This window comes from Durio zibethinus, chromosome 13 (assembly GCF_047325235.1).
Source record: "Durio zibethinus cultivar Kanyao isolate XHJ-2024 chromosome 13, ASM4732523v1, whole genome shotgun sequence".
Taxonomy (NCBI): domain Eukaryota; kingdom Viridiplantae; phylum Streptophyta; class Magnoliopsida; order Malvales; family Malvaceae; genus Durio; species Durio zibethinus.
Window position 1 is genome coordinate 10,174,558 of NC_143174.1, and position 18,813 is coordinate 10,193,370.

General features: G+C 29.2%; 1 protein-coding gene and 1 pseudogene across 2 annotated transcripts; both read left to right on the forward strand.

Annotated features, from left to right (window-relative positions):
* Positions 1-3,343: 3,343 nt before the first annotated feature.
* On the forward strand, positions 3,344-7,295 carry LOC111302799 (YTH domain-containing protein ECT4-like). Of its 2 annotated transcripts, none has more exons than XM_022898637.2 (9): positions 3,344-3,559; positions 3,939-4,015; positions 4,213-4,369; positions 4,485-4,558; positions 4,650-5,246; positions 5,353-5,949; positions 6,041-6,253; positions 6,340-6,483; positions 6,617-7,295. In XM_022898637.2, the coding sequence occupies exons 1-9, from the start codon at positions 3,529-3,531 to the stop codon at positions 6,851-6,853; spliced, it is 2,127 nt and encodes a 708-aa protein (XP_022754372.2). In that variant the 5' UTR covers positions 3,344-3,528; the 3' UTR covers positions 6,854-7,295. The 2 variants fall into 2 exon arrangements, with proteins under 2 accessions (XP_022754372.2, XP_022754373.2); XM_022898638.2 differs by having other exon boundaries at positions 4,213-4,366.
* A 1,490-nt stretch (positions 7,296-8,785) lies between these two features.
* On the forward strand, positions 8,786-9,810 carry LOC149515311 (PKS-NRPS hybrid synthetase cheA-like; annotated as a pseudogene).
* The last annotated feature ends 9,003 nt before the right edge of the window (positions 9,811-18,813 follow it).

The window sequence follows — 18,813 nt, forward strand, 5'->3', positions numbered from 1 at the left end:
ACAAAATATGCTACTGTAAATCTTTATTTTCCTAATATTTACAAAATTAGATTGGCATTGAATGAATGGATTATGCATACCGATAGAATTCTTTCATATATGGCTGTGAGCATAGGTAAATTTGAAAAATATTAAAATAATGTGCATGGTATAATGGGTGTTGCTACAATTTTAGATCCAAGGTACAAAACAAAGTTGTTGGAGTATTACTTTGAAAAGATTTATGAAGAAAATGCTGAATTTGAAATTGAAAGGATTGTGCAAATATGTCAGGATTTGCTTAAGAGGTATGAGGAGAAATTGGCTTTGAAAAAGGAAGAAGGATCTTCTAGTTCAAGCTTTTCATTCTTAGATGGTGTTGGTGTTACTGAATTGAGAAATTTGAGAGACTATGATGATTTTGTTTCAAGGAAAAAAAAAGAAAAAATCAAAAGTAAAATCAAAGTTAGATCGTTACTTGGATGAAGAAGTCATACCAAGAAAAAGAGATTTTGATATATTGAATTAGTGGAAACTAACTGGACCTCAAATTTTGACTTTACAACTTATTGTTAGAGATATATATGCCAAACTAGTTTCTACTGTTGCTTTAGAGTCTACTTTTAGTACTGGAGGCAAGTTGGTGAGTGCACAGTGTAATAAACTTCATCCATCAACTATAAAAGCTTTAACATGTTGTCAAAATTGGTTATGGGCTAAAGAAGAAGGTACAATAATGCATATTATGTAATTTTATTTTTTATTTTAGCATATTGGTAGTTATTATATTTTGTTGTTATATATTATTTGTTAATATTTTATTATTTCATTTGTAAGGTCAATTTCATTAGAAGAAAATTCTTTTTACAAGGATGTTGATGATAGTGAGATTGAGGAAAAGATAACTAGTTTTGTAAATAATATTATCTTTTTTAATTAATTCATTTTTTATATTATTATTTTTAAATATATTATTTTATGATATTTATTTATTCATCTTATTGTTTTATTTTATAGGACTAGTGTGGTTAGAAGAGAATGATGATATGAAGCTTAGTGATGATGAAATGATTTGTTATGGTCTTGAAAGATTTTCACCATATTGGATGAAAGAATGTTCAAACAATTTAACTTTTTATTGTGGTAATTTAAGCTTTTAATGTTTATCTTGTATTATGTACTATATTTAAATTTTAGTTATTAACTTATGCTTGTTTAATATTTGAATTTTAGTTTACTAAGTTTTATATATTTCATAATTCCATCATCTCTTGTAAGAATTTGTGAGTTTTGATTTACTATGTTTTATGTATTTTATAATTCTATTATTTATGGTAAGAATTTATGAGATTTTTATTAAATAAAAAAAGAAGTATGTACTAAGTTTGAATTTGTGAGTGATTATGTTAAATTTGTTGATGTTTGTAATATATTTAGATTATGATTTATTACATTTGCAGTAAATTTGAATAGATAGTAGATTAAATTAAGGTCGGGTAGGGTAAAATTCGGGTAAATAATCTTCAAGCGGTTTGGGGTCGGGTTTTTCAGCTACAACCTCCGAGTGGAGATGGGTCGGGTATCGGATAAAAGCATTAAAGCGTCAAGTCGGAGGCGAATAAAGTAAAAAGCTGATCTGCCCCACCCCGATGCCATCCCTAATCGCATGTCTTTCTTAAAAGAACAATATCTATATATATATATATATTATTGAATGATGAATTAAATAATAAAAAAGTATAAACATACTTTTACTTTTGTAATATTATTCAAATTGTTGTACAAAATATGAAAAGATGTTAAGAGATGTATGAAAAAAAGAAAAAAATATTGAAAAAATATTAATTTTCATAAGAACGAACTTGTAATAGTAATAGAATATACCTTAAAAAAAGAAATATGCAAATAAAAAAAACAAATTACAATAGTAATATAATTCCAAAAAATTGCAAATCAAAAAATTAAAAATGATATAACACATTACATGTATATTCTTTAAATTGTAGAATAACTCTTTGATGGCATTTAAGATTGAATAGATAATTTTTAAATTATTTAGAAAAATTAAAAGAATATAATAAATGATAAAAATTAAATCAAATCAAATTTTTTACCTATATTTTAATTATAAAATTAATAGTTAGAGTTGAAATAGATATATGTCCTATTATTTAGAAATTTAATATGAAAAGACTATTTGAATTTTTAATATAAATTTTTTAAACGATAATTTTTGTTTGATACAAATTAAGATAAAAAATATAGCAAGATTTTTAAAAATTTAGATAAACTTAATCTTTATAAAAAAATATTGAAAGATTTTCATAATTATATATATTATTATATTATAACATTCATAAACATCGGATAAGATTTGTTATATTGACGCTTACCTAAACAACTTATTTAAATGACTTGGAGGACAAATTTTTTAAAAAAGTATAACTTTTTTTAATTACAATTGAATAATCTTGAATTTATTTAAATATAAAATTTATTCAAATTTTGAATAAAATAAGATTATATGGTAAAAATTAAAATTATTCAAATAAAATTCATATTTTTAATTTTTAATTTTTAAAAAAATATATCTTTAGATTAATTTGATTTATAATTATAATTTAAATAATTTTAATATTTAAATAAATTCAAGATTATCCAATTATAATTAAAAGAAATTATACTTAAAAAAAAAAAAGCTTACAAAACAAGTTATCCATATAAGCATTTGTATAAAAAACTTTACTAGTGTTTATGTATGTTATAATATAATAATATATATGATAATGATATATAATTTAATGACTTTAAATTGAGCAAAATTATTGATAAAAATTAATTGAAAAAACAAACATGATACAAATAAATTTTTACCTTAAGCCTATTTTTTCATTCATTAGATAAGGGTCGGAGGACGAGGAAAGAGAGATTCAAATTTTCACTTTATATTTCTTCATAAATTTTCTTATTCAATGGATCAAGACTAATCTATTTGATAGTACATGTATCAATCTCGGACATTTTTCCAAATATCTTTGTTCCATAAAAAAAAAAAAAACAGTATTTGTTGTAATTAGGGTTTCCAAGCATTTTTTCCCGCACATTACTCGTTGTTTGATAGGAACTAGGAATGCTACGGAATGTCCCTGACTGTCACCGTAAGAGATGTCAGTCACCAATAAAGAAAGAAGAGGAGTGAGAAACAGAACAAAAGAGTGATGCAAAGCAACAAATAGGATAGTGCCACGTGGAAAGACAACTGGAAGGGGGATTAGGTGACTGACGGGTGAGAATGAAAGAGAAAGAGGAAAATTAGAGAGCCCCGTGGTGGTATTTGAATCACCGCATTTGGATGGACAAAACCCTCTTTCTCTCTCTTACCCTAAAACCCAAAACTCTTTTTGCTTCTCTCTTTGTGTGTCTCCTGGCGGCTGAAGCTAGGCTGAAAGTGTAATTGGCACCCTTTGTTGCCTCTCTCTCTTCTATCCCCCTAAAACACACAACTGAGTTTTTGGGTTGTTATTTAGAGTTTAGAGAGTGGATCTGGTGATGGCGGCCACAGTTGCTCCCCCTGCAGACCGTATCCTCAATTATTCGATTATGTCACTTTTGGGTATTATTATGCTTTCATGTAGATCTGTACTTCTTCGCACTTTTCGATCCACCTGTTATGCATGTCATATCCTATTCATTCATTGAATTCGCTGTTTAAGGATTCATATTCTGAATTCCATATGGCTTCGCTCCCCTTTATATTGTTTTTGAACTTCTTTCAATTATTTAAAAGGAATAATTCTTTGTCTTTTTTTTCAGGTAATTTATTTCCATTATTATTGTTATTGATTAAATTTGTTGTAACGAAGTGCTTTCTCTGTTAGCTTGTTCTTTGTAGCACTTTTGAATTGTAAAGGGTATTTGGGATGCTCTTTGTATTTCCTTTACTCTTTGCTTTCTTATAGAAACATCAGAGCTGTTGCAGAAATTGTCTTTAGACTCGCAAGTAAAGCCCTTGGATATTCCTGAGCCTACCAAGAAGGTAGTTCCGTTTCCTACTTTTGTTTCTGTTATGGATAAAACTGAACGTCACATGGGCCAGTTAGTTTGATGTTTTGAAGATTGCCCAGGTCATGGGAGAAAAATTAAATAGAAAAGAATGCAGATCGGTATTTGGTCTTTCTTCTAACTGGCAAGAATTTGGATGGTAACTAAATGCCTGATTTATTTTCTGTGCAGCCTTCTGTTTATCAATATGGATCTGTTGATTCAGGCAACACAGGAAATACCCAAATTCCATCTTTTGAGCGATCTGCAACACCTTTGCTACCAGATTTTATGGATCCAACTGTGTGCTATCTTCCTAGTGGTTATCCATCAGCCTTTTACTATGGTGGTAAACAAACTGTTCCAGCTCTTTTAAGCTGAAATACATTGGCGCTTTATATGTATGTGTTATTCTGAATTAATTGGGGCAAGAATTGTATTCATCTGTTCATTGTTCCTTGCAGGCTTTGATGGCACTGGTAATGAGTGGGATGAATATTCACGATATGTGAACCCAGAGGGAGTTGATATGACTTCAGTGAGTCTTTCTTTTTTGATGTTCTCATTATACTGGTAGTTATTAGTTGTGATATCTTTCGTTTATTTTTAATAATTTATATCTTGTTCAGGGAGTTTATGGGGACAATGGATCTCTTATGTATCATCATGGTTATGGCTATGCACCGTATGGACCATATTCACCAGCAGGTACCCCGGTTCCAACTGTGGGAAATGATGGTCAGCTGTATGGGCCACAGCACTACCAGTATCCTCCCTACTTCCAGCCGCTGACTCCAACCAGTGGCCCGTTCACTCCAAACCCTTCTGCCCCATCCCAATTGGAGCTTTCGACCTCTGCTGTTGCCGATCAAAAGCCATTGCCTGTTGAAACAACTAATCCTAATTCCAATGGAGTTGCTAATGGGGTCACTGTGAAGGGAAATAATGGTTCAGCTGCAATAAAGCCACCATACCAGAGCTCATTTAATTCTAATAATTCTTATGGAAGGGGAGCTCCACTAGGAGGTATTCCTTCCTCCGGATATCAGGATCCAAGATATGGATTTGATGGGTTTCGGTCTCCTATCCCATGGCTTGATGGTTCTATGTTCTCAGATGGGCAACACAGGCCTGTGACTAGCACTGGCATAAACTCTTCATTTTCAAAAACAAATAACTTTCCATCTTCAAGGAATCAAAATTTCCGCTCAAACTCCCATTACATGGTATGCATGATTTTGCTTTTCTAATTAATTTTCTTGTTTTGCATTTGACGTCATTGATCTTCCTCTGAGTTTTTCCTCCTAATGATTGTACCCTTTGAGTTTGTAGGGACTCTGCCATCCTGGGCCAATGTCTGGCATTGGTACAGCTCATGGGTTTATTAATAGGATGAACCCAAACAAACTATATGGCCAGGACGGAAACTCATTCAGATCTGGAATGGGCTTTGGATCTAATGCTTATTATGACTTGCAAACAAATGGAAGGGGCTGGTTGGCTACTGACAGCAAGTATAAACCAAGGGGACGAGGCAATGGTTACTTTGGTTCTGGCAATGATAACATGGATGGTCTTAATGAACTGAACAGGGGACCTAGGGCTAAGTGGCCTAAGAACCAGAAGGGTACAACACTTATCACAACAGCTATCAAGGGGCAAACTATTCCCACAGATGGAGCTAATGCTGAGGAGAAGGAAAAGGCACATGTTGTTCCAGACCGCAAACAGTATAACCGAGAAGAATTCCCTGTGGATTATGCTGATGCCAAGTTCTTTGTTATTAAATCATACAGTGAAGATGATGTCCATAAAAGCATTAAATACAATGTTTGGGCTAGCACACCAAGTGGTAACAAAAAGCTTGATACAGCTTACTATGAGGCTCAGCAGAAGTCTGGTGGCTGCCCTGTATATCTTTTCTTCTCGGTTCGTGTCTTGGTGCAAGTTGTTTATTTGGGTTATTTGTACCTTGTTTTTGCTGTGCTTAATGCTCTTTGAGTTTTTGAACTTTTTATAGGTCAATACAAGTGGGCAATTTGTTGGCCTTGCTGAGATGGTAGGGCATGTTGATTTTCAGAAGAATGTGGAGTACTGGCAACAAGACAAGTGGACTGGCTGTTTCACAGTAAAGTGGCACATTATTAAGGATGTACCTAACAATTCTTTGAAGCACATTACACTAGAGAACAATGAGAATAAACCTGTCACGAACAGCAGGGATACACAAGAGGTACTCTTTGTTCCTAAAGCCCATTTCACTCTTTTATTCTTGTTTTTTCCCCCATTCTAAGGGTAATCTCCTTTTGGTTTGTGCAGATCAAATTTGAGCAAGGACTTAAGTTGATCAAAATCTTCAAGGAGCATTCCAGCAAAAGTTGCATTTTGGATGATTTTGAATTTTATGAGGTTCGCCAGAAGGCAATTCAGGAGAAAAAGGCTAAACAGCAGTTACAAAAGCAGGCAAGACATACTTGGCTTTACCCCTGATATTGCAACTGAATTTTGCTTTGATCGAAGTTTACTTGGAGAAAATTTTGTGCTTGTGGCCCATGAAGTTGAACTGTTTTGCATGCTTTTGTTCTCTCATATGCAGGTAGGGGAAGGAAAGCCTGTAGATGAGAAGAAAGATGTAGTAAATGGTTCACAAAAGTGTATGGAAGTTGTATCGGATTTGATCAAGGAACCTAGTTCAACTGCTCATTCCAATGGGGATCTAAAGCTTTCAGAGAATGGTTCGGTTACAAAATCTGGAGATGCCACGAAGGGTGCAAAGCCAGTTATTGTGTCAGAGAAGAGGATTTTATCAAATGGGATTGCAAACGGTTGCTAACTTGTGCCAGCATCCCCTTGCGGCGGTTTGTGGTCTTGTAGAATACGATGATGAGTTTTCACTGAAATTTTGCTGTTATAGAACAGATTACAGAACCATGGACCGTCGAAGTGGGTCATCCGTACTGTCTTGGCTGATAATATGAAGTGAATAATTTATGGCGTTAGGGTTTGTCAGAATCAAGAAGGCAGGTTCTGTAGTTGGTAGCTTCTGTTGTCAGGTTTCTCTTTAGGAGGTTGGGTTTAGGGTTTTAATATCAGTGGCTTTTCCATTGTCGTTTCTTTATTTTATTTTTTTTTCCAACCTTTTTTGCCCCTTTCTATCCTATTATATGTTTTTACATGCTTGTCAATTTCCCTCCGCAAAAATCTAGAACAACTTGGTGCAGAGCAACTTTGCTTTGTACTTTTTTTTACTTTTTACTTTTCACTTTTCATTTTAATTTGTTTGTCATTTTTGCATGATGCTAGCAGTAAGTGTCATGAAGATTTAATAATTATTATGCGTGAAAATAATTAGAAATTGCAATGTGAAGAACGCTTTCGTTTAAGGCATAGCAAACGGTTGTCGTTTTTTACTCATCACTCTGGACGTGGCTGTGGCTTTATCTCTCTTATCTTTTGGTTTGGGAACAAGAAGGGTTTAGGAAGCGTGGATTATGGCTACTTTTTCTGTATCAGCTGTAAATTGTTGGTTAAAGGATTTATGAACTTTTCAATAGTAAGGTTCCTAATGCCTTAAATCATCCAGCCATTTCTCAAAGGGGTGTTCTAAAATACAGCATAAAAACTTCTTTATGTATCTCATAAAATTTTTTTCCATAATACTCTAATATCAAATACTAAATTTACGTTTTAGGAAATGATAAAAATACATTCAATGTCTTATACATCCATATCTTCTGTTTTTTTTCCCATTTCTTCCTTCTTTTTCCTTCTTTTTCTTTCATCCTTCTTTCTCATACACTAAACCTTAAATCTTTTTATCTAAAATTCAATTTTTGAAACCTTAATTAAATCTTACAAATAATGCAAGAATGGATTTAAAAATGAGAAACAATAATGAGGGAGAAGAGCTCAACGAGGTAAAGAGTCGAGTTTGAATTTTAGTAATTCTAAAAAATTTGGAAATTCATTTTCGAGAATTACATTATATTCTCGAAAACATATTTATGATAATTATGTTGTATTTTTTAAAATAGATTTTCAAGAATACAATGTAATTCTCGAAAATATATTTTTGAAAATGCAGTGTAACTTTTGAAAATCAATTTCCGAAAATATAACATAATTCTAGGAAATAGATTTTCAAGAATATAGTGTAATTCTTGGAAATAAATTTTCGAAAACACGATGAGATTCTCAAAAATCCATTTTCGAGTATTATTATATTCTCGTAAACATATTTTCGAGAATATAATATAATTTTTTACAATCTTTATATGTCTTTTAATAAAAGCTTTAACATATTGTGATATGTCGATTAATTTGGAAAATGCACTAATAGAGTGGGATCAATCACCACACAATTTAGATATTAAATATGATTGCACCGATTCATTTACTAGAAAGAGATAAGATTATATTTTTGAGATTTAGTGTTATTAGAAGGCATAGAAGCATAGAAGCATAGTTTGTATATACGAAATAAGTTTAAAATGTTTTGCAAGTGTTTTGTAGTAGAAAAGTTTTGATTTTATGGGCTAAACATGTTAGAAAATATGAAGGTTTCATGATAGTGATTAAACACTCTAAGATAGAAGGCTCGAGGAAACCTAAAATAAAATTGGCATGTGAACGAAGTGAAAAATATAGATAATTTAAGAATAAGGGCAATGTAGAAGAAATGAAACGTAAAAGAACAAAAACGAAAAAGTGTGATTGCCCATTTGAGTTACATGGGATTAAGTTGACAATGGATGATGAATGAGACATGAAAGTAGTCTGTGAAATTTACAATCATCTAACGGCATGACAATTAGAGGGACATTCATATCCGGGTTAATTAACTTAAAAAGAAAAAAATTTAGTTACTGATATGTTGAATAGTATGGTCAGACCCAAAAACATATTGTTTATTATAAAACAACATGATGAGAATTATGTCAGCACTATAAAGATAATATATAATGAATGTAAAAAACACAAATATGTTGAGAAAGCTGACAGATTACAAATGCAACAATTGATGAAGAAGTTGACAGATTGTAAATAACTAGAGTGGCATAGGTCTGATGAGTCAAACAATTGTGTGAAAGACTTATTTTGGGCATATCCTACTGGTGTATAATTATTGCAAGCCTTCCCATCAATCTTGATTATGGATTGCACTTATAAAACAAATAATTACCATATGCCACTACTTGAATTGTTGGTGTGACTTCCATTGAGATGACATTTTTTGTTGTATTTATGTACATAGAGACTGAGTGTTCTGAGAATTATATTTGGGCATAAGATAAGTTAAAAGATTTAATACTTGCTAGCAAATTTTCTATTGTTATTGTTATTAATAGAGAGTTGGCATTGATGAATCTATAGAGGTAGTATTTCTAGGCATGATCAATCTTTTTTGTAGATTGCATATCAATAAAAATGTGCTTGTGAATTATAAAAAACTTTTTAAGCAAAAAGAAAAATGAGAGGCATTCATGTCCGGTTAAAATGTACTAATGTATTCATCTACCTATGATGAGTACGAAAGGCATCTGAACTCATTAGAAATTGATTACCAAGCTTATCCAGGACATATTTGTTACGACTTGGATGGGTAAAATAATGCACTTTGACAATGTTACAACAAAAAGTTATGATTTATGTTACTAATATTATTTATGGTTTTTAGTCTTTCATAGCAAATTATTAATATATCTTTATTATTTCTTTTAGACCTGAAAGTGTACATTTGAAATTAAAGAGGCACCTTGGATTATTGTAAGGGGATTTTGAATTATCATGAAAAATAGTCAATGCACTTATTGAGCTTCAACATAAAATGATCAAGCCTTCATTTGAGCAAAGTGTTACCATTATGGAGCATAATTTCAAGCCTTTATTATTTAAAGAGTTGCAAGGTTTGGTATCTAAGAGCACACTGAATATGATATTGATAGAGATCAAATGAGCTAATCATGTTAAGATTGATGCACATGCTTGCGGTTGTGTGATAATAAGCATGGATGGATTATCTTCTACTCATAAAGTTAAAGAGCATCTAAGAATGGGAAGTCTAATTTTTTTATCTAAAGTGCATCCGTATTAGAAAAAGTTAGATTTAATAAAGAGCGAAAATAATTCAATATTTGATGAATTAACTATCTAGTTCGAGGTTAACCGAATCATCAAATGTTTTAATAAATGTGATGATTTGGGTAAATTAGCCATGAAAAAAAAGCAACGAGAACTTGGTGATCCATCCATAATTGTCTTGATGCCACCATTATAGATGGCTAAGCCAAAAAATCACAGAGCGTTAAAAGCATATACCTTTACACGAAGTGACTTGTCACACTAGGAGATTGTGTTATCAACTCATAATAGTACATCACCACTAAACTTTGTAAACTCAAATAAAACAACAAAGCGTATCACTAAAATTCTTGTTCGTCGGCCTATGATAAACAGAAAATGCAATATTTGGATAATTTACCAATGGAGTTATATCCATATATACAAGCATTGTTGATGTTGAGGCAGATGGATGTTATGGGTTTCGTGTTATTATTAGGTTGGTTAGATTGGGACTAGATGGTTAGGTACAGCTGTGATAAGATTTAATTGAAAAGCTTAATAGGTATCGAGGTAATTATATGACTCTGTATGAATCCATGAAGCATATTAAGGGGTTGTTACAAACTTTATCATGTTTAGAAACTTCTGCATCATACAATAAGTGAATGACCTTACCTAATATGAGTCATTTGATTGCCTCCCGATATAATGTCATGCTAATCCACATTAGTCTGAGACAATGTGTAATATATCTCCCTATTAATTTTATAACACTTGCATTATTGGAGCACAAGTTAATTACGATTGGATTTATTCATTATTATCATTTTATACAGGTATTGTTAATTAGTGTTACCAATTACTATTTATATTTATTGTTTTTATTTTATGTAGGTGTTAATGACATTATATAAATAACATTCCTATATTATGTAGGTGTTTCTAAAGCCATTCGCACTAATACCTCTTACTGATGCAATTGGCATAAGATTCGATATAATTTTGCTTGAAGGTAGGAGATTTTATATATACCTTGCATTGAGGATTTCAATTTATTATTTAGTTCAAATTCTAATATGGCCATTTGAGAAACAATAGCCATTGATTGATTTTTCTTTTTTTTTTTTGTAATGATCCTAAACATTTTATAGTAATGTTTATTGTTTATATTTGTTTATGCTTTATATTATGTTATGAACATATTACCTAATGAACAATTATTAAATTTAGGGGATATTTTTTAAAGTTATCAACATGTTATCCAATTGACATTGAACAAATAATAAGTTAATGAATATTCTATAAATATCAACTAAACATAAACATTACTACATATTAAATTAGTATCTAAACATAATTAAGTAAATATAAAATCAATATCAGCCCATAGTAATAAATACATCAATTCTTATCCATCAACCTCTCCTCCAGCCTCTTACCTCAATGATGAACAAGTAGTATGAGAAGTGATATAGCTGTGAACCGGGCATCATAGTCTGATGAACATTTTTCATGCCTCTGATATCTTTGGCTTCAATGCTCAACCAACACAACGTGCATGTCTCATTATTCTTAATATTGGTCTAGGAGGCTATATATAACATCTTACTAATTGAACAATGGTTTTCGTCAAGTTCTAGACGAGGCCAACGATCTCTACGAAATAGTATGTACAAAGCTAAACTGGCATAGAACCCTCTCCAGATGATATGGCTCTACGATTACCTCACAATTGATACATCTAATGAAAAAGGCAATCTCATGAAATGGATATGCCTCATGTCATCAATGTATAGGGCCTAGTACATGTCCAATACTGTCAACCTATCCAAGCTCTAATGTAAAGTGGGTAATGTATCAACATAAGTACGAGCCTTCCATCATCGAGCATGCGATAAATCATCTAAGTATGTTAAATTGATTACTAGGCTCAAGGATGAAATTGCTCATTAATCCATGCCTACATGAAATATACAAGTAATATTTAGTTAGATAATCAAAGATATGACCAATAAAAAATAAATCAAATAATTATAATATGTTTTTAAATAATTATAAATACATACATGGATAAGTGTCAAATATTCAATGATTCGATACACGTGTAACCTACTCATAATCTCAATCTACCTATACAAGTAAGTGAGGCCAACCATCCCCTAAACATACCTCCTAATGACAATGAGGTCCTCTAGTAAGGGTAAGTACACTATTGAGACTTTTGTTGCAATCTTGTCACAAACTAACGTACTCTCTACCAAATATAGTAGAAAAACCCGGGATGCACATGAAATCGTCTCATCATTTGATGCATCAGTGACATGCCTGAAGGTTTTACACAACTAAAATAGTTGAATAGCAGATCCCTTACCAGATTCAGTCTCTCTTCTAGCATCATCATGAGAAATTTCAAGCAATCTCTACAATAATGTGTTTGCCTTATGCATCATCAACAAATGAGGCACTGTAATTGGGGTCCCAATGATTGGTATGTGAAAAAGGGTGAATCTATCATTCAATGTGATAGTCATATCACCAAACGACATATAAAATGTGTTCGTCTCCAACTGCCACCTCTCGACAAAAGTGAAAACTATTATTATGTTAATGGTATGATAAGTGCAGTCAATAAGTAAACACAACCCTAATTGGACCACATGAGCTCAGATCCTATTACTTGCATTGTCTAGATGCTATTGCTGTAACTTTAGCCCATGGTTAGTTAACTTCAACGAATCTTGCTCCTGTAACAATAACAATAACAACAAATATATTAATACAACATCTCCAATATCAAGATCATGCATAATATCAACAAAATTATTAATACAATATCACCAATATCAACATCATACATAATATCATCAGCAACAACAACCAACTAGAGCACTATAAATAGATAAACTAACATGATTCGTATAATATAATTCGAGTGATTACCTAGCCATTCCAAATTCAAAATGCAACATGAAAAATGAAACTTGATATAATGGAGGTATCAATCAGACCTCCTAGAAAGGACTTCACATGATGTTAATCTGTGGTGCAAGTTAAAGGTTCAGCTTGAGGAATTTCATCAACTGTGCGATCCTCCGACTCACCATCCCCTTTACTTGCCATCTTCTATTGAAGGTAGTCAGATGCTTTTGACTGAGATTGACATTAGCTTCAGTACCTTTGCTTCAAGTACGAGCCATATCTATAACAAAACATAACTCATTAAAATTGTCAACTCAAAAATAAATTTACAAAATATATTAATTCGTTGAAAAATTGAATAAAAGTTTTACAATAAAAAAATGGATTTTTAAGCTTTTTGAAAATCAATTTTTGAGAAGCTTTATATCTTCTCGAAAATTAATTCGGAGAGTTTCAAGTCTTCTTGAAACTGGATGTCTAAGAAAACTAATGCCTTCTCAAAAATTCATTTTCAAAGGCCTCAAATATTCTCAAAAATAAATTTTTAAAAAGCCATTAGTCTTCTCAAATATTCATTTTTGAGAAAACTTGAGACCTCTAAAGCATCTAATTTTTAGAAGATAAGAGGCCTCTCGAAAATGAATTTTTGAAAAACATCAGGTATTCTCAAAAATTCATTTTTGAGAGGCCTTAAATCTTCTTAAAAATGCATTTGAAAAGCTCAAATTCAACCCAATTCTACCATAAGCCCTAAACCCTACTTGTACATGAATTTCAATCAAATTAATCAAAAAGAAAGATAGAAATCTTACCTTTAATTAATGAAAAACTACAAAATAAAGCTGATTTGGGGTTAGTTTGATTTATTTGGGTTTTTTTTTAGATTGAAAATGAAGAAAGAGAAAAAGGGAATAAATAGTGAAAAGGTAGGAAATGAAAATACAAAAATGGGTTATGAGGTGTATTTAGTAGAAATAGGAAATTTGAGTTTGAATTTATGGTGTATTTAGTGATAGGGTGTATAGAGTAAAAATGTGGGTGTAAATAGAATTCTCCTTTCACAAGTAATTAATTGTTACTTTTTTATTATTTTATGGAATTTATTAGAATAAAGAATTAATTTTATTGTATTTAACCTTAAAATTTAATCATTTCATAAAATTGATATTTTGTAATTATTAATATAAGAATTTTAAAATTTATACATAAACTAATTTTTGAAGTATTTAAAAATTATAAGTGTTTTAAAAAATGAAAAATTATGTGACATATATCAACTAAGGTATATTTTAAAAAATAAAAAATTAATTAAAAATGAAACATTTATTGTTCTTTTAATTTTACTTTTGAAATTAAAAGATTACATAGTGTATTAGATGCTGAATATATGGATATGTAAAGTGACACATTAACATAGTTAAAGATATGTATGAAGAAATTGTAACGAATGTAAGGACATTTGGGGGGTTTGATTGATAACTTTCTTATTACCTTAGGATTGTATCAAGGCTTAACATGAAGTCCATTTCTTTTTACATTAGTTATGGATGTGCTCAATAGATATATCCAAGACAAGGTGCCATGGTGTATGTTATTTATCGATAATATAGTCTTAGTTGAGGAAACTAGTGATGATTTTAATGCAAAATTAGAATTATAAAGGTATACACTAGAGTCTCAAGGCTTTAAATTGTGTAAATTTAAAACTAAATATATGGAATGTAAGTTTAGTAGTAAAAAGGAAGCAAGTGTTAGTATGATTAAGTTGGATTGTGAGGTAGTACTAAAAAGTAGTCATGTTCAATATTTAGGATTAATTATTCAAAGCGATGACGAGATAGAAAGAGATGTAAATCATAAGATTCAAGTAGGATGAGCGAGGTGATGAAATATAACGGGTGTGTTGTGTGATGTAACATGTCTTTAAAGTTAAAGGCTAAATTATATAAAACAACTGTAAGGCTTGCATCATTATATAGGACTGCATATTGGACCATTAAGAAACAAAATTAAAAGAAAATAAGTGTAGTTGAGATGAGGATGCTTAGATAAATGTATGGTAAGTTAGAAGAAGTAATATAAGAAATAAAAAGATTCAAGAAAAATTAAGGATAATCTAAATTGAAAAAAAGATAAGAGACATTGTCAGATAAGATAATTTTAAAAAATGAATAGAAAGAGTTAAGATGAAAATTATTGTTATTTAAAATACATTTAACTCAATCACCCCAGTTAACACTTTGGTACATTTAAAAACTTACATATGTTAAAGACATTCAATTTACTTTTTTAGGTCAAAATTATATTCTATTCTCTATTTATTTATTTCTTTACATAGGTTATGAAAAAATATATATAAAAAAGGAAAGATATTAAGTAAAGTCATTCAACATCCTTTGCTAAATGTCAATGAAATCTTTGTTTTTATCATTATTTTTTCATAAATATTGTTTTAATAAAAAAATTTAAATTTGAGTATAATTATTTTAAATATTTAATTAAATTAAATTTTAATAAATATATATTTCAAAAGTTTTTAAAATTTGTAAATAAAAAAAATCAAACTTTTAATAGATAATTCAAAAAAGTCAAACACAAACTAATTATATTATATGAGATAAAAAAATACTAATTTTCTTTTGTTAAATATTGTCAAGTTAAAGTTATTGCATATCTAAATAAATACTACTTAAAATTTAGAGTTTAATTCAATTGGTTTATGTAATTACCCTTAAGTGATGGCATCTAATAGCTTTGAAATTCAAATCCTAACATCTACAACTTCTTTTAGTCTTATATTATGACTTTCTATGTATCAAATAATATTACTTAATTTTTTGTAGTAAATAATAGCAAAAATAAAGTAGATGAAATGTTGTCTTAATAATCCAATGTTCAAAATTTATCACAATAGAAAATTATTTATTTATTTATTTATTTTTATATGTGAGGTTCTTTGATACTTGGTCATTGAAACTAACCCCATTTGTTTTTTTCTTTTTTAAAAGAATAGATTTAAAACACTTTCTAAAAAATATATATCTTTTGAAAAAAGAGATATTATATGTTGTTTTTATGATTCAATAAAAGTACTTTTATTATTTGATTATTTTTTGAAAAATTTATACTTTTGTTAAAATATTAATATTGACATAATTATAAGATATTTATTATGAAAATATTGAAAATGATAATATTTTAACAATAGTTTTCTTTATTAAAATGTTAAAAATATTATATTAATATTCAAATATTTAACAAATAATATTTATTAATAAAACATAATTTATTTTAATGTTTTAAAATATTTAAAATAGAATTTATTATTAAAATATTATTTCTATGAATAAAAAGATTAAAAAGATTAATTTTTATTAGAAATTGTAAAAATTATTATTTATTTATATTTATTATTAAAATGCTAATATAAAATATGTGTTATTAAAATAGTAAAAATACTATATATATTTTAATTTACAAATATTAGAAAATAATTAAAATATGAAAACATTCACTTCATTAAAAAATTTTTACTACCATAGATTAAAAGGATACTAAAGGAATCAAAAGGTTGACACATGTTATCTATATGGATTTGTTGTTTAAGTTTTGCTTATAGTTGAGTTTTGTTTTGTGTTGATAAGTGCTTTGAGTGTGGACTGTGACTTTTTTAGTATTGTTTTTTGTTTTTTTGGAAGCTTTTATTTTTTTCCTTAAAGATCGAGAAACCATTTTTGTTTTTGTGTGATTTTCATCATCAAATAAATAAATTGTCAACATTTATTGACATCTCAAGAAAGGAGATGTAAACACAAAAATAATGGTGTCAAGCTTATATATTATGGAGTTTAAGAAAGATAAAAAGATAAAGAAAAAAGGTTAGGCTTCATGAAAGTGGAGAGCACTTGGGATTAAAACTGTATTTATTAAAGAGGTCCCATATGAAAATATCAAAACCATAAGAAAACTTTCTTTACTTTTGGTTTTTGAATTTGATTTAAAGTTTTAAGGGAGCACTATAGCATAGTGGGATTGATAGTAAACACTCAACAACTATCTCTATGAAACAATATAGTTTAGGGGAATGAATAATTAAATAGTTGACTTATAATTTTTTTTTTTAAAGATAGAGATATAACTTAAAAAAATAAAAAGAAACATATAAAGAAAAGATCATTCGAGAAGTGGAGAGGGAAAATAAAGACGTGAAAAAGGAAAAAAGAATTAAGAAAATAGAGATAGAAGATAAAAAAGAAAAAAGGATAAGAAAGAAAAAAAAGAAAAAAATGAGAAAGAAAAAGAAATGGAAAATGAATCAAGTAGGAAATAATGGGATAAGAAAAGATCTAGATGGATGAGAGAAAATCTTTATTTAAGATTTCAACTGAAATGAATTTGTCTACATTAGAAGCAAAAACTTGTATTTTGGATGCAACCACAATAAAATGTATAATGTAGGAGAATTTTTTTTTTTTTTAACTTAACAGTGTATATGACTATTTAAAATTTTTTTTAATTATTCAATACTATTTTGTTTAATAAAATAACAAAATTTTAAACATATGAAAATGTTTGTCTAAACATTTGTAAGAAATTTATTTTTTAAATAAAAGGTAATATATATATATATGGTTTTAGATAGAAACCTATAATTGTCTTTCCAAAAAACTTTTTTTTTGTTAAATCGTTCATAAGTTCCTGTACTTTCAGCCTAAAAACTCTACAGATCAAATTAAGTCGATCATTAGGTTTTTATATGAACTTTAAAGCTTTTTGGTTTTTTAATCATTTTGAATTGCATGTAAAGGTTATGAATAGATTTAAAAATCCATAAAACCTATAAATTGCTATCGCATCTTGATAATTTTGAAACATGTATTGAGGGTGAATTATGAAACATACAGGTAGAATAATACTTTTGCCAACTATGTTTGCATCTAAATCTCTTCTAGATAAAACATCTCTTATGCAATTATAAAGCTCTAACCTCATTTCTTTTTTATTTAGCTTTATGTAATCTAGTCTTACACCTTCAACACTAAGAAATGCATCAACTAAAAATTGATGGAGTGATTTACCTACTTTTAACAATGTATTTTGATGTGTCATTTGCTACTGAATTAAATAAACAAAATATTCTCTAATTGTGACACACTGTCTTGATATTTGCTTTATACCACTAATGTGCCTATATTTGATATCAATTCTATAACCATCTTTCCTAAAGGGAAAAAGAAATGGATATTGCATAGCCATTTACAAAAGATGTTAACAATTTACTCTTTGAAAGATTTCAGTCCTATGTTCGACAACAATATCACGTTGGCTAATTAATTGATCTAGATTTGACAACTAATCTAACAATCTCAAAAGCGATTAGTGGAATATAATTTTGACATGGATCAATTCTATTGCCTATTAATCTCAGTTTAACATTTAGTAGTTCTGCATTCTTAGCTTGATCCCTAACCATGCAAAAAATTTTGAGAACTTCATTATTTTGATCCAACATTTCTAACAATCATTTCATTAAGTTGTCATCAACATCCTTTTTATTTTCTTGATAGTTTAAAGCTATTTTCCTATTTTGGATTTCATTTTCTATGTCATAAATGTATAATTATGTGAATTGAGGTTTTTCCCTTTAGCTGGTATCAAAGATCCAATTTTATGATAATTTTAACAACTTATTTTAAACATAAAAGACTTGGTCTATTATTCATTGAATAATCGATTTTTGCTCATAAAGAAGTAAACTGAAACATTACATTATAATAAAGTTTAATTTTTTTTTCTAAAAGAAGTAGGTTG